This window comes from Psilocybe cubensis, chromosome 12 (assembly GCF_017499595.1).
Source record: "Psilocybe cubensis strain MGC-MH-2018 chromosome 12, whole genome shotgun sequence".
In the NCBI taxonomy this organism is placed as follows: Eukaryota; Fungi; Basidiomycota; class Agaricomycetes; order Agaricales; family Agrocybaceae; genus Psilocybe; species Psilocybe cubensis.
Window position 1 is genome coordinate 875,508 of NC_063010.1, and position 12,285 is coordinate 887,792.

The 12,285-nt window shown below is 44.9% G+C and overlaps 2 protein-coding genes across 2 annotated transcripts; one reads left to right on the plus strand and one right to left on the minus strand.

The window, feature by feature from the left end:
- Positions 1-809: 809 nt before the first annotated feature.
- On the minus strand, positions 810-7,231 carry JR316_0012264 (ATP-binding cassette transporter abc4; the record flags this gene model as incomplete). The annotated part of the gene is made up of 31 exons (XM_047897889.1): positions 810-932; positions 985-1,008; positions 1,068-1,180; positions 1,235-1,249; positions 1,307-1,537; positions 1,589-1,604; positions 1,658-1,783; positions 1,836-1,922; positions 1,979-2,108; positions 2,155-2,443; positions 2,497-2,549; positions 2,606-2,854; positions 2,906-3,049; positions 3,103-3,539; positions 3,592-3,658; positions 3,712-3,810; positions 3,867-3,954; positions 4,009-4,167; positions 4,219-4,256; positions 4,315-4,579; positions 4,630-4,719; positions 4,772-5,012; positions 5,066-5,162; positions 5,216-5,279; positions 5,334-5,875; positions 5,927-6,014; positions 6,074-6,137; positions 6,186-6,362; positions 6,419-6,679; positions 6,737-7,097; positions 7,155-7,231. 31 exons carry the CDS (start codon positions 7,229-7,231, stop codon positions 810-812), a joined length of 4,815 nt encoding a protein of 1,604 aa, XP_047742778.1.
- A 1,972-nt stretch (positions 7,232-9,203) lies between these two features.
- Positions 9,204-11,975, plus strand: JR316_0012265 (uncharacterized protein; the record flags this gene model as incomplete). The annotated part of the gene is made up of 5 exons (XM_047897890.1): positions 9,204-9,581; positions 9,643-10,926; positions 10,987-11,299; positions 11,359-11,558; positions 11,625-11,975. 5 exons carry the CDS (start codon positions 9,204-9,206, stop codon positions 11,973-11,975), a joined length of 2,526 nt encoding a protein of 841 aa, XP_047742779.1.
- Between the last annotated feature and the right edge of the window lie 310 nt (positions 11,976-12,285).

Sequence of the window (12,285 nt, forward strand, 5' to 3'; positions counted from 1 at the left end):
TTCGATCGTAGCCAGGTCCTACTTACATTGGCACGATTGTTGCATGCAGGCCAGCCCCTGGTACTTATATATCACAATTCAGTCGACCGATGAGGTTCAGAAACAGATCACATTGACCTTTCCATTTGTGAGGCCAAACATCCTCAGAATATGTGAATTTAACACCGCCTGTGTTGCTTTGTGACTCTTAGTTAATGAGTACCTTGTGTACACTGTCATCACAAAACGAAGACATTAATAAATAAACCTGTTATACTAAGACGAGTGACTACATTGTCATAAGCATCATCAAAAAGATTATGGGTGCTAGAATAAACCAAATAGGGAATCCCCAGTTCATTGATTTTCTATATGCATTTTTTCTTCAATAAGTTGTTAGTGGTTTATTGAGCTGCAAGTGAATATTTTTCCGTGGACTTTCTAACCCTTCTTGATTTTCCCTGGCGCTGTTACATACATTTTTACCTACAAAGAACAGTTAAGAACCGCCCTAATTCGACGAAACTAATATCTAACTATACACAGAAAGGTGTTTACTCTCAGGTGTCTCGCGGCGGACAAGACAAGCTTTAATATCTGCATTCATCTCATGGCGACTCGTAGTCTTTTAAATTTTAGGTCAGTAAGCGCCCGGAATACAAAACACATGTAATGCAATGTAAATATGGGCCCTACTTAGTTGGTTTGGTTAATACTCCAAGTACATAGAAGTCAGAAAACCTTAAAGGTTTAAATGAGGTATAATTACCGAAAGCGTCAAATTTACATATGATAATACACCCTGTCATAAAACGTGCGATAGGTGTACATTAATCTGTATCTGCATGTCCTGCAAGGGAATAAAGAGTTTCTTTATCGCCACTACCGTCAACCAAAGCGCGGAGAATTCCGCTTTTGTTTCCCAAAAGTTCCTTGGGTTTACCAAATTCGGCCTGGTAACATACAGTCAACGGATTTGATTATGAGTAAGCGTAAAAAGCGTACCATTTGGCCATTGTCAAGGACGATCTGAAGGGAAGAAAGGTTCGTTTAAGCTGCGGTTTACATGACAACGCATGTATACTTACAATACGATCGGAATCCATGATTGTTTGAAGACGATGGGCTACAGTAATAACAGTGACATCACCACCGAGCTCCGTACGAAGGGTATTCTGAATAATGCTGTCTGTTTTGTAATCTTAATTGACCGGATCAATACGTGTTATCGCTAAAAATATTACAGTACACAAACCGATGGCGGACGTTGCTAAATGAATGATTAACATCTATTGCAAAGCCAGGGGACAAATATCATAGTACTCACCTTCATCTAGAATCAGAAGTTTGCTGCCGCGAACCATAGCACGTGCAAGCGCTATAATTTGTCTTTGTCCAACGGACAAATTGGTCCCACCTCCTGAGATTACAGAATCTAAAGTCAATCGACCTTCGTCTGCCTCTTCTTGTAAAGAAAAGAGGCCCGCGGAGCGCAATGCATCGTTCAGAGTAGCGTCATCGTTCTGATCAAAGGGATCCAAGTTCTGGCGCAATGTACCTAATGCAAATCAGTAAGGTGGTCCCCCAACAAATCAATAACTATACATACCACTCAATAACTCAGGCTAATACACATGGGTCAATACAGATGTTAGATATGTAGCGGGTATTAGCTTACAGTCTGTGGTATAATGGTAATATTTGACCTCAAAGCATCAAGGTTGATGGTATTCGTTGGGATGCCGTCGTAGTACACAGTTCCTTCAGTAAGAATACAGCGAAGAAGAGCAAGTGTCAAAGAGCTCTGCGTGAAAGTTTAGAACATAAAATGGTCATTATACATGGTTCCAAGTTACCTTTCCACTACCAGTCCTGCCAACAATTCCCACGCGCTGCCCAGATTCGACATGGAATGAGACATCGTTCAAGACTCGAGGACCATTCTGATGGATATACCCCAATGAGTCACAAACCTCCATAAATCAGAAGCAACACGAACCTGGGAATAACGAGCGTTGAGATGTTCAACGCGGAGGTCACCGCTAGTGGGCCAAGCTGCGGGAGGCTGGCCTGCTGGTGTAGACTTCGGTTCGTGTTCAATTTCTAGATAGCTCTGGATGCGCTCCAAGCTAATTATTGTCAGTGGGATTCATGAGATATGGAGTTTCCCAATACCTGTTTGAGTTGACTTCAAACTCATTGCCCAATCGAACCACATATAAGATGAACAATGTAAGATCGGAGGCCATACTGAGCGAAAAGCCGGTGTTCGAAGCACCGATATTTGGTCCGTATATGAGATATAAAGCCAACGCGGAAGTAAATAATGCCCCAAGGAAGTCCATACGAACGCCAATCCATCTGTTTAAGTTGTAGGACATGCGAGCAACGCGAGTGTAGTGGTTGATCCGATTCATAGATTCTTGTTTAAAGAGCTCTTGCGCTCCATATGCCCTAATAGATACTAAAAGAGAATGAACATTTTGACGAAATGAAGGAGAGTTTGCTATGTTCTACCTATTCCATGTATCGCTGCGCTGAAGTGTGAGAGCATGGGGGAACGTGCATTACTAGTGCACACATGAACATTAGTGCGTTAAATGATTATTGTCAAATATTGTTATACCTTGTTTCGCGTTTGACAGACAACTGAGCTCTGAGGTACATGTTGCCCAAATAGAATCCTATAGCACCAACTCCGAGTCCTGGGAAAAGAAATATAGGAGTGAAGATAACCACGGCGCCTAGCTTTGTCGTGAGTCCGACCATACAATCCACGAGCCACATGCCGTTCTGGGGTAACTGGCTATCAATCGTTCTAATATCTTGCGTGCATCGTGTTATAATACGTGCAGTTGGTGTCTCATCAAGCCATCTATTTGACAATTCAAGACGTGGAAGTTAATGAACGCGGGAAAAGACCAACCTTAGAGTGCTTCCGAGTACCGAATCCATGAGTAGTTTGTTGATAGTTTTCGATGCTCGCAAAGAACCAATGACAAAGAGCATATATACTGCGAAGTTCGTAAACCAAGCAACCATGGCGATAGCGGTATAAACATTGATATAGCTTGAAAAATAGAGTCAGTCTAATAATATCCATGGAAACAACAAGCTACTTACTATGCAGCATTGACAGTAGAAGGATCACGACCAACATATTGCTGACCCCAGTGTCCAAGATACCATGTTTGAAACGTCACCATAAACTCCACCAAAATGAGGACGGTAAGAATAACGGTGTAGTACACAAAAGGATGCTTGCCACCGATACTGCGAATGAGTAACATAATTGACTTCCACGTGACGTGACCTTCCGCGATTTCTTCGGCAATCACGAGCTTTCCATCACCCGAAGGTTTTTTGGGGACAGTCTCGGTTTCAACGATTTCAGTTTGCGCGTTTTCAATGACCTCTTTGTCGTGTTTGGCTTCAGCGGCCAAAGCAGGGTTGCGCTTTAAAGCAGTAGAGACCTTGATTCCTTGAGATTTAATCCTTCCATCGGATCCAATGGAAACAACGAAGTCTGCAATAGGGCTGGCTAAAGCAATGTTGTGGGTCTATTGCCTGGTAAGCATGGGTGGGTGTTTTGGGCCGCGGACCAAAACTTACAACTAATAGTATTGTCCTATCCTTGATAAGGTCGCCTTTAAAACAATTTTCCACGATCCAGGTTGCACTATGATTGTTTTTCAAAAAATAGTCGATGAAAATAAAGGTAAAACTTCATACGTGTGGACGTCCAATGCTGCAAAGATATCATCAAGCAGAATGATCTCCGCCTCCGAGTAAATTGCCCGCGCGAGAGTAATACGCGCCTTCTGTCCACCACTAAAGCACATGGGGCAACATTAGCAATCATCCTGAGTATAGGCAACAAAACTGACCTTAAAGTCAACCCACGTTCTCCGACTTCCGTGGCATCACCCGCTTCAAACAGTTCGAGATCGCGCTCTAGGGCACACTGCTTTATGACTATACAGCGGTCGCTTGTAACAACTCTGACGGAGTAACGTAGATAAAACTCACCTTTTTTGTACCTTTCTTCGTCTAGCGGGGTCCTGAATAGAATGTTGTTCTTGATTGTATCGTTCTGTACCCATGATTCTTGGGCAGCATATGCGATACCTCCATCGCGAGGAAGATTAAACCACGAGTCAGGATTAGAAGCAACGAAATGCATTTCGCCTTAGAGAGTATGTCAGCATACTATCACAATATCGCAGCATATATTCAAACCTAACAATGCCATCAGAATGGAGGTTTTCCCTGAGCCGCTGAAAGGGAAAGCATATTCAGAAAAAAACAATCGATTGGATAACCATTGTCACATACGTGGGCCCAATGATCAAATTGATACAATTTTTCCTGAAAATGAGTTCATCTTTGATACGGAGTTTGAACTGACGCCTGGACGGTGTCATAGTGCCATCTTCCCCGTCGAGGGACCATGTAAAGGTTGCGTTTCTAAATCCGATTTCGGAGCTTGTTTCAATAGAAACAGGTACCTCTGGAACGGGTGTAGAGGGTGTATCGAGATAGGCATCTAATAGCTCTGTTTCGTATAGGAAATTTTGGACACGCTCCAGAGATACTTTGCCTGTAATAAGAGTTGAGAGGCGGATGGGTAAGAATTGGAATGAAGCCAACCTTGAATCAGATCAACACCCTGCCGAAGAAGCCTATAGAATTGTTCTCTCAACATGTTGAAGACGCTGATACTCGAGAAAATCTTGGAAGCTAAACGAAGATATCAACGTTTGTTGTGGCCATAAACAAGGGAACCACGCACGCGTAAGTGTTTCTTTCATAACAAGGGTATAAAGACTGTACGATGCCAGCATTGTTAGCATTGGATAGAGGAAGCCCAATAGTCCATTCAAATTGTCGAGCAGTTTTAATTTCCACAGCCATTTGAGTTCTTCTTCTCGTGTTTTCTCGAGGCGATCGGACATCTTTTGCTCCCATCCAAAAAGCTTGATCATACGAAGGATGCCCACAGTTTCGGTCACTGCTTGGATTCTGGCATCAGTCTGCGAAATTGGTTATCACTATAAGTCTATGAAAATAGAATGATTTTTGCCACCTTCTTCATTCTTTGGACTTGGGCTTTCTGAAGCAATGAGGCGAAGTATCCGGGTACAGGGAGAAGAACGATCATGACCGAGACACCGACAAGAGAACTAGCATAACAACTTCAGAAAAGAGGTTCCCGAAGTTTGCAGTCATGTCATACCTCCAGCCGAGAACTTGATATAAGAAAATCATACAGAACGTAATTTGGACAGGAATGTACAGAACTGCAATCGAGATCATCAGCAACAGCGCATAGTATGAAAATATACGAAACTTACTGATCATAAGGAAATCCCTTGCATTCGTGATGTTTCCTAGATCAGTTGTGACTAGATTGTTGATCTTGCCAACGAGGTTGTCACTGTCCGAGCCCTTTGATTCCTCAGCTGACGCTTTAGATTCTGTCGATGTCTTTCCTTTGGCAGGCTCCTTGGCAGCCCTTAATGTACTGGCACTAGAAGTCTCACGAGAAACAGCTACCACAGTGGAATTTTGTGAATGAGCGGCCTCTGTTTGCTCTGATTCTGCGTCTGTGATGGCAGAAGCATTATCCGGGGTAACGACAGCGGAATCAGTAGGTGTTCCAAGGGTAGACGATTGTTGCTGGACAGCTTGATCTTTTGTTTCTGCCTTCATTCGGATGCGCAAGCTGTGTTCGAACACCAACTGTGTAATGAGGCCCTCTGCACGAACAAGGGTCCTTGTAGCGATGAAAATATACCACTGGAAGGAGAAAGACTGAATCAAAGGGCCTGCAAAGAGCCACAAGATCCAAAACCAAGGGCGAATTGTGGCACCTTCGCCATTAGTTTCCATATAGCTGGATCGTTGTTAGCGATTGAGTATAGTTTGTGTGAAAGCATGGGCATACTATAACACACGATTGATACCAATTGGAACTGCGAAGCCTCCCAAAGAATAAAAGATAACGGAGATGGCAAGGATGATATACTCCTTGCCTGCGTGTTGCGTTTATGTTATAAACCATTCAAATCCAATGTATTAGCAATAAACTCACGGTAAACACGCATCAGCCCCCAGAAAAGAGATCTGCGCTTCGCTCCATGGAATATATCCAGATGCTGAGTATGGATCAGTAAGCACCGAGATGGTCAGTGTAGGTCTCGTACTGGGAATGCCTTTTTTGTCCTATACTGCGCTCGATCGCGGTCTGTAAGAGGGTCAAGTTGTTCGGCTTTCAAATGTGGGACTTTGTATCCAAGTAATATAGTCGAGTCGAGGAAGGTGTACGTTATCATGCTGAACAACGATGCTGTTTGCTCAGGATTGGGAACGGATTCAGGGTCCTATGTAGTAGAGTCAGTTTGGCCTTTGATGCTCATTAGAGGAAGAGAGTACCGACATTCGGGTCGATGGGAGTGTAAATTCGAGGAATGAACATCGGAATGACCACACCAGTAAACGCCAGAATGATAATTTTATAGACGAGAACAGCTCCCTCGCTTTCATCAGCGGGACGTTGGTCGTATGTTGCGAGAGGCCAAAGATCGCGGTAAATGTAAACACCTAGTGCTGAAAGCAGGATGACGATGTTGGTTCGGGTTGCCCATTTGCCGTAGGCTTTTGAAGTCAAGGACACGATCGATAGGAACGTCGAGTACAACTAATCGTTCTATTGAATTAGGCTGCACCATTTGCACAGCTGATTAAGGGTACGCACGTATGTGACCGTCAAAAAAAGTTCTGGGCACTCGTCGAACCTGCCCTTGACATCCGTCCATCCTAGTCTGTCTGGTTGGCATTTGAGGGAAGTGATAACTGACAACACGAAAAGAGCAGCACTCCCAACAAAGCGCGCAAAGTAGAATGTGTATATGGTGTTCCCCCCGAAAGATTTGGCGTGTTTTTTGAGACGCGTAACCAATCCCGGAGACGTGGTTTCTGCTGTGATTTCATCTTCGTCTTCGTTCGTATCGGAACGTTTTTGGAATTTCTTGAGGAAAAAATGTATGACCTGGATAGAAAATAAAGCACAGGTCAAAAGGAAGGGAACGACGCGTATTTCTTCCTTAATGCTAATTCTAGAGCACTGTATTCAGATGGACCGTTCCGTGCACATCATAATAGTTGCAGCTCACATTGGATTTGCCTGTATAGCCATGTATGGGTACAACAGTGGGTTTTGGTACCCAAACCGTTGTGAGACCTCACCCATCATCGCTTTGATGGATGTTGCAGCGAAGAGGAAACGACAACTACGAAGATTCGTGTCAAATGCTTAAGTACACCATGAAATAAATGTACAATGAGTCACCTTAGCCTCCGCTCAGCAGCCGCGCGTATCTTGAGCTATTTCGAGGTAGTTAACACGCTTGTCATCGCCTAAAATGAATCACCCATGTGCTCACCTTTGCAATGTTCTCCAATTGGCAGATATATATTTGTGCTTTGATTGCGCTGCATCAAAGAACACCTCCGCAGAGGTATTCTTTCATGGGTGTGTAAATATCCAATAAGGATTGGACCTAACGCAGAGGAACCCCGCAAATATAGAGGATTTTCGATTGTCATTGGTCAGGGACGTTGTCGGAGTTGTTGTTGTTGTTGTTGTTGTTGTTGAGGAGCATCGTGGGAAAACTTTGATGATGTATTTGCGCGGTTGTACATAGGTTGTCGAAAACCAATCTTCCGCTCACCATGGAGCCACAGATAACGAATTCGACTCATCTACACACTTCTACACAGTGCCATCAGTGATGGAGTAGGCTATCTTACGCACATCGGTCCTTCTAACGGTTCCGCAAATACAATCATAGCCTTGAAGCCCGTCAAACACTGCTGCTATAAAACTCAACTCAAAGAATCTCAATAAATGTAGCGTCTCAAGGACTGACTCACATCTCGACGACTAGACGAATTTAACAGCAGTTCGACTTGATGGCAGATTTACCGACAGGATGTGTTTGAAACAGAGAACATAACCCTGTTTTCAGCATATGCAACCCTTTTTGTGTGCATATCGGTAAGTCTTCAGCTTAAATTTGCTATACGTCGTGTGCCATATTTCCTCTTATCTCTAACAGTGCATCATCTTTCATGTCAGGGAGTATCTATATTTCCAGGAGCTTTCTTAACAGTACGCATACAGTGAAGAAAGGCCTATTCAAAGACGAGCGCGAACCGACAGTTCTGACCCCTCTTCTTGGCCGTATAACCCGTTATTTCTTTCTCTGAAAGACCTTGTTTCCGTGGCTGTTTATTTCAAGATCTTGTTCTTTCCATAATCCTCGACATCTACCCCTATACCCCTCAAAATGTACGCTATGATGGAAGACCGTTTACTCGCATTGGAGCATACACAACATCGTTTACGGTCAGTTGTCCATGTGTAAACGTCTGATACATCAACTAACTTCCAATCTTAAGCAAGTGCCTAGTCCTCAGTTGATTCTCGTGAAAATTGGGTTTCCTTCAGAGTGATTTTACACCATTTACAGGCATATCATATTGTCACTCTTCTAATGGCAGGTTTTTGGTCTCTACCATAACAACAACTATGAGACGCTCGGCAATGAGAACCTCCACTTTGTTCATTTTCCACCTTTCATTGATGCATATCATGCGCACGAAGCAGTGGTTCATTTGTGGGGCCACAGTAGCACAATCAAGTTCGATGTTTGACATGTTTTGGGGCATGCTTTCAGATGCTTTCGTGCTTTCGGCATGTCGACATCTCATGTCCCCCTGTCTGTTATCGGTCATCTTTTGCAATTCATTTTTATCAGAATTGTAAGTAACCGCGGAGAAATGCAACTTTGAAACTGTTTTGGGTCGGCACCACCCGTGGCTGATGATTCTGAGGCCTGAAAACCATGTAGAAAAGCAGCAGAAACTTGATCTTTTTCTCTTCTCTTTTCTCTGTCTTTCGTACAAATAAATTACAGACTTTTCTTTGTATTTTGGACGATAAGTACGGAGTCATTTCGGTTTCCGGTTTCTCAGAGATAAACCTGGATTGTGACAGGCCGGCCGTGCAGGTGATCAGACAAGGTGATCCTCGGATCCGGCCGCCTACCAGGTGAGATAAAAGGTCGAGCTTGCGGCTAGTTGCATTGCGTCTTTCCTCTGTCCACATTGTGCAATTTGTCTCTCAAGGCAAGAGAGTCGTGGTACCGAGGACAGATATTATGTTAGACGACGAAATTATCTGCCTGGGCTCAACGATTGGGCCCATTGCCACAGGTCCCAATTCTATCCCGTCTGCGCAGCGCTCAGTAACGGGTGAGAGATACCACCATCTCTCAGATGAGGCTCTCCTGACCTATCCTTCTGCTTGCGCTGTAGGTGTGACTCTGCATATTGAGAAACAAGGTGCAAACGATGCAGGATACCGGATGCTTTTCAGAAAGGCCAACACTAGCGTTGTGCATATCGGTCGTCGTTCCGGACTTGAGGCGGACACGAGCTTTGCACGATCCAAAGATCATGAGCAAGGAAGTGCCATGTTTAGATGTGCTGTGGTCAGTAGGAGGCATGCAAAGATCGCTTTCTCTGATAGTGGCCATGTACGCCCATCGTCGTATCTTTTGTCTGATACCTGTCTCAATTGTCTTTGATGCATTGTAGGCATATCTCATCGATCTAGGCTCCCATCATGGAACACACATTCGCAAGGCCGGAGAAAAATTCTCTAGGACAATCAAGCCAGAGACCTCTACCCTCCTTGGTGATGGTGATATAGTCACCTTTGGGAAGTCCGTGGGTAAAGGGGAAGAGATGGTCAAGCCCATCGTTGCTCGTATCGAACTCATTCATGCCGGGCATGTTACGAGCAAGATGCCATTCAATCCTCTAGTTGTTCCGCCCACAAATTCTCCGGTCTTGTCAGGGAGATCTGTCTCCAAACCTTCGACTTCAGGTCGTTACGGGGTTCATACATCGTCCTCATCATCAGATGAGTCATATTCCTCCCATTCGGGAATGTATTCCGACATCGAAGAAATCCCTCCACCCAAGACCAACTTGAATCCATCGGTCTCTTTGAATGACAATTCTACTACTAACAAGGATGCCTCTGACAACACTGATAACACCATTCACAACGACGATTCCGGATCGAAGGGTCCAGGGAATTCTTCTAACCCTCGCTCACTTGGACAAGCACTAAATGTTTTGAAGCGATTCTTACCTCCATCCCAGCAATCCTCTACTCCACGACTCCTTCCATCTGTGTCAGAGATTGTGGAGAGACCATTTGCGCACATGTCAAGTTTTCTTTTCGGCCCGGACTCCTACCCTACCACCCCCGGAATTGCCCACCCAGACACACTGCCGCCAGTCAACCTATCGCTGCTTAATGGTCGACCCGAATCGTCGAATCCTCAATCCCAAAATAATAGTATCTTATCCTCACCCTCGATGGCTCGGCTTCCTATGCTCAGCGAGAACTCCATTGTCGGCTTCGATGCTTCACAACACGACATATACGAGCCTCACAGCAGGTCTAGGTCCCATTCCCCTATGGATCTTTCCAGTCCATCTCCATCATTCAAAGTCATTGTAGGAGGGCGTCTGTCAATCCCACCTCCATCCATTATATCAGCTCCTTTCAGTCCCACACGGAACTCTCCTTCCCTCAGCCCTCCCCATATCCTGGCTCCACTTGCACCTTCATCGTCTGAAGGTGGACCTGCATCCATATCGGCTGAACCGTCCCGCAGTGACCCGGAAATACAAAACATGGGCATGCCGCTAGTTGCGTCCCCTGATGAAAATCGGTCTGAGAGATTCGCCATTCATTATCGAGACCCTTTCGATGAGATCGACCCACCAGAATCCAAAGGACCCGATGATCCATCCGTGTCACCGCTCCGATTCCGGCAGATGGAAGACACTGTCCAAAGTCTTAAGGTATCTCTTCCCCTTTCTTATTCATCATGGTCTCAAGGCTAAGTCGTGTAAACGTTGTAGGTCGAGGTTTCGAAGCTACACTCGCAGAGACGCAAATACAAATCACGATTCAACTCCAACGTTCAAGTGATTTCTGAGAAACTTGGAGAGTTCGACGATCGGCTGTTGGAAGTCAATGCAGAGTACATCCTCCTGGCGAATCAGATCGACAGGATACAAGATATAGATCTCGCAGATCTAAACTCCCATATTGAAATGATCCAGGAAAACGTTGACTCGATTGCCGAAGAGAGAGATGAGGATGCCCAGCAGAGGAAGAACGACAAGGAGGATGTCCGAGCCACGCTGAACGAATTTGGGGATGCCATTGCAGGTTTGTGTTCTACCGCTGTTGAAGTTGTAGTTTCATGACTGATATTGAGTTTGGTATAGACTTGAAGTCATTCAGAGATGGAATGAAGAAGGAAGTTGATGACGAACTTGCCTCAATGAAAGCCTTACACGAGGCTACCATGGCCCGCATAGCGGAACAAGATGCTCAACACCAACAGACCAAAGAGCTTCTCCGACAATGTCAGGAAGCTCAAGCCCGTCTTGAAGCGAAGTCTAATGCGGAAGTTGACGCCGCCCAGGTATGCTTTTCTTCTTCTCAGGTAACCTCTAAACGTCATTTCACCGTGTGCCTGCACCACCCTCAGACTCCCGTTCTAACGTCGTTGAAGCGAAAGCGTGATGATACGGACGAGAACGAGGACGTTGATGAGCGAGAGACGTGCAAGAGTGAGAACATGGCGGTCGATTGCGAGACAAATGCGGTCGGCCCCGAGGCCTCTACCGGAAGCTCGAGCGACAACGTTATTGATGGCAACGCGTTCGCGGCGGAAGGAACTGGCTTGCTTGAGTCGAGCGGTCCGTTGGTCAAGGCTTTCACCGTCGATGGTCCACCCCCTCGGAAACGAGCGAGGCGATTCGTCAAGGTCGTTGCCAAGACTGCAACTGCTGTTACCGTTGGCGCTGTCATGACGTGGTCCGCCCTTGCGTTCAGCTGAACCTCCTTTTTCCGAGTTTAATTCAGTCTTACGGCGTCAACAAAGAGAGAGAAGGTATGATACGCCCCCATCTTGATAAAGTGAAATAAGAAATGTATGTATTAGTATGAGAGTGGCTCATTTTTGCTTTTCCTTTCCAATTGTACTTTATTTGTAGTTTCACGAAGGGCAGTTTTGTATTTTTTGTTGTAAATATTGTGAATTATTTATTGAACATTTAACGCTGGTGTTGAACTCTCTTTTGTGTACTTCCTCTATTTGATACATTGAGATGGTGTAATCTTAGCTATTTTGTTTCCTCTCAAACCCC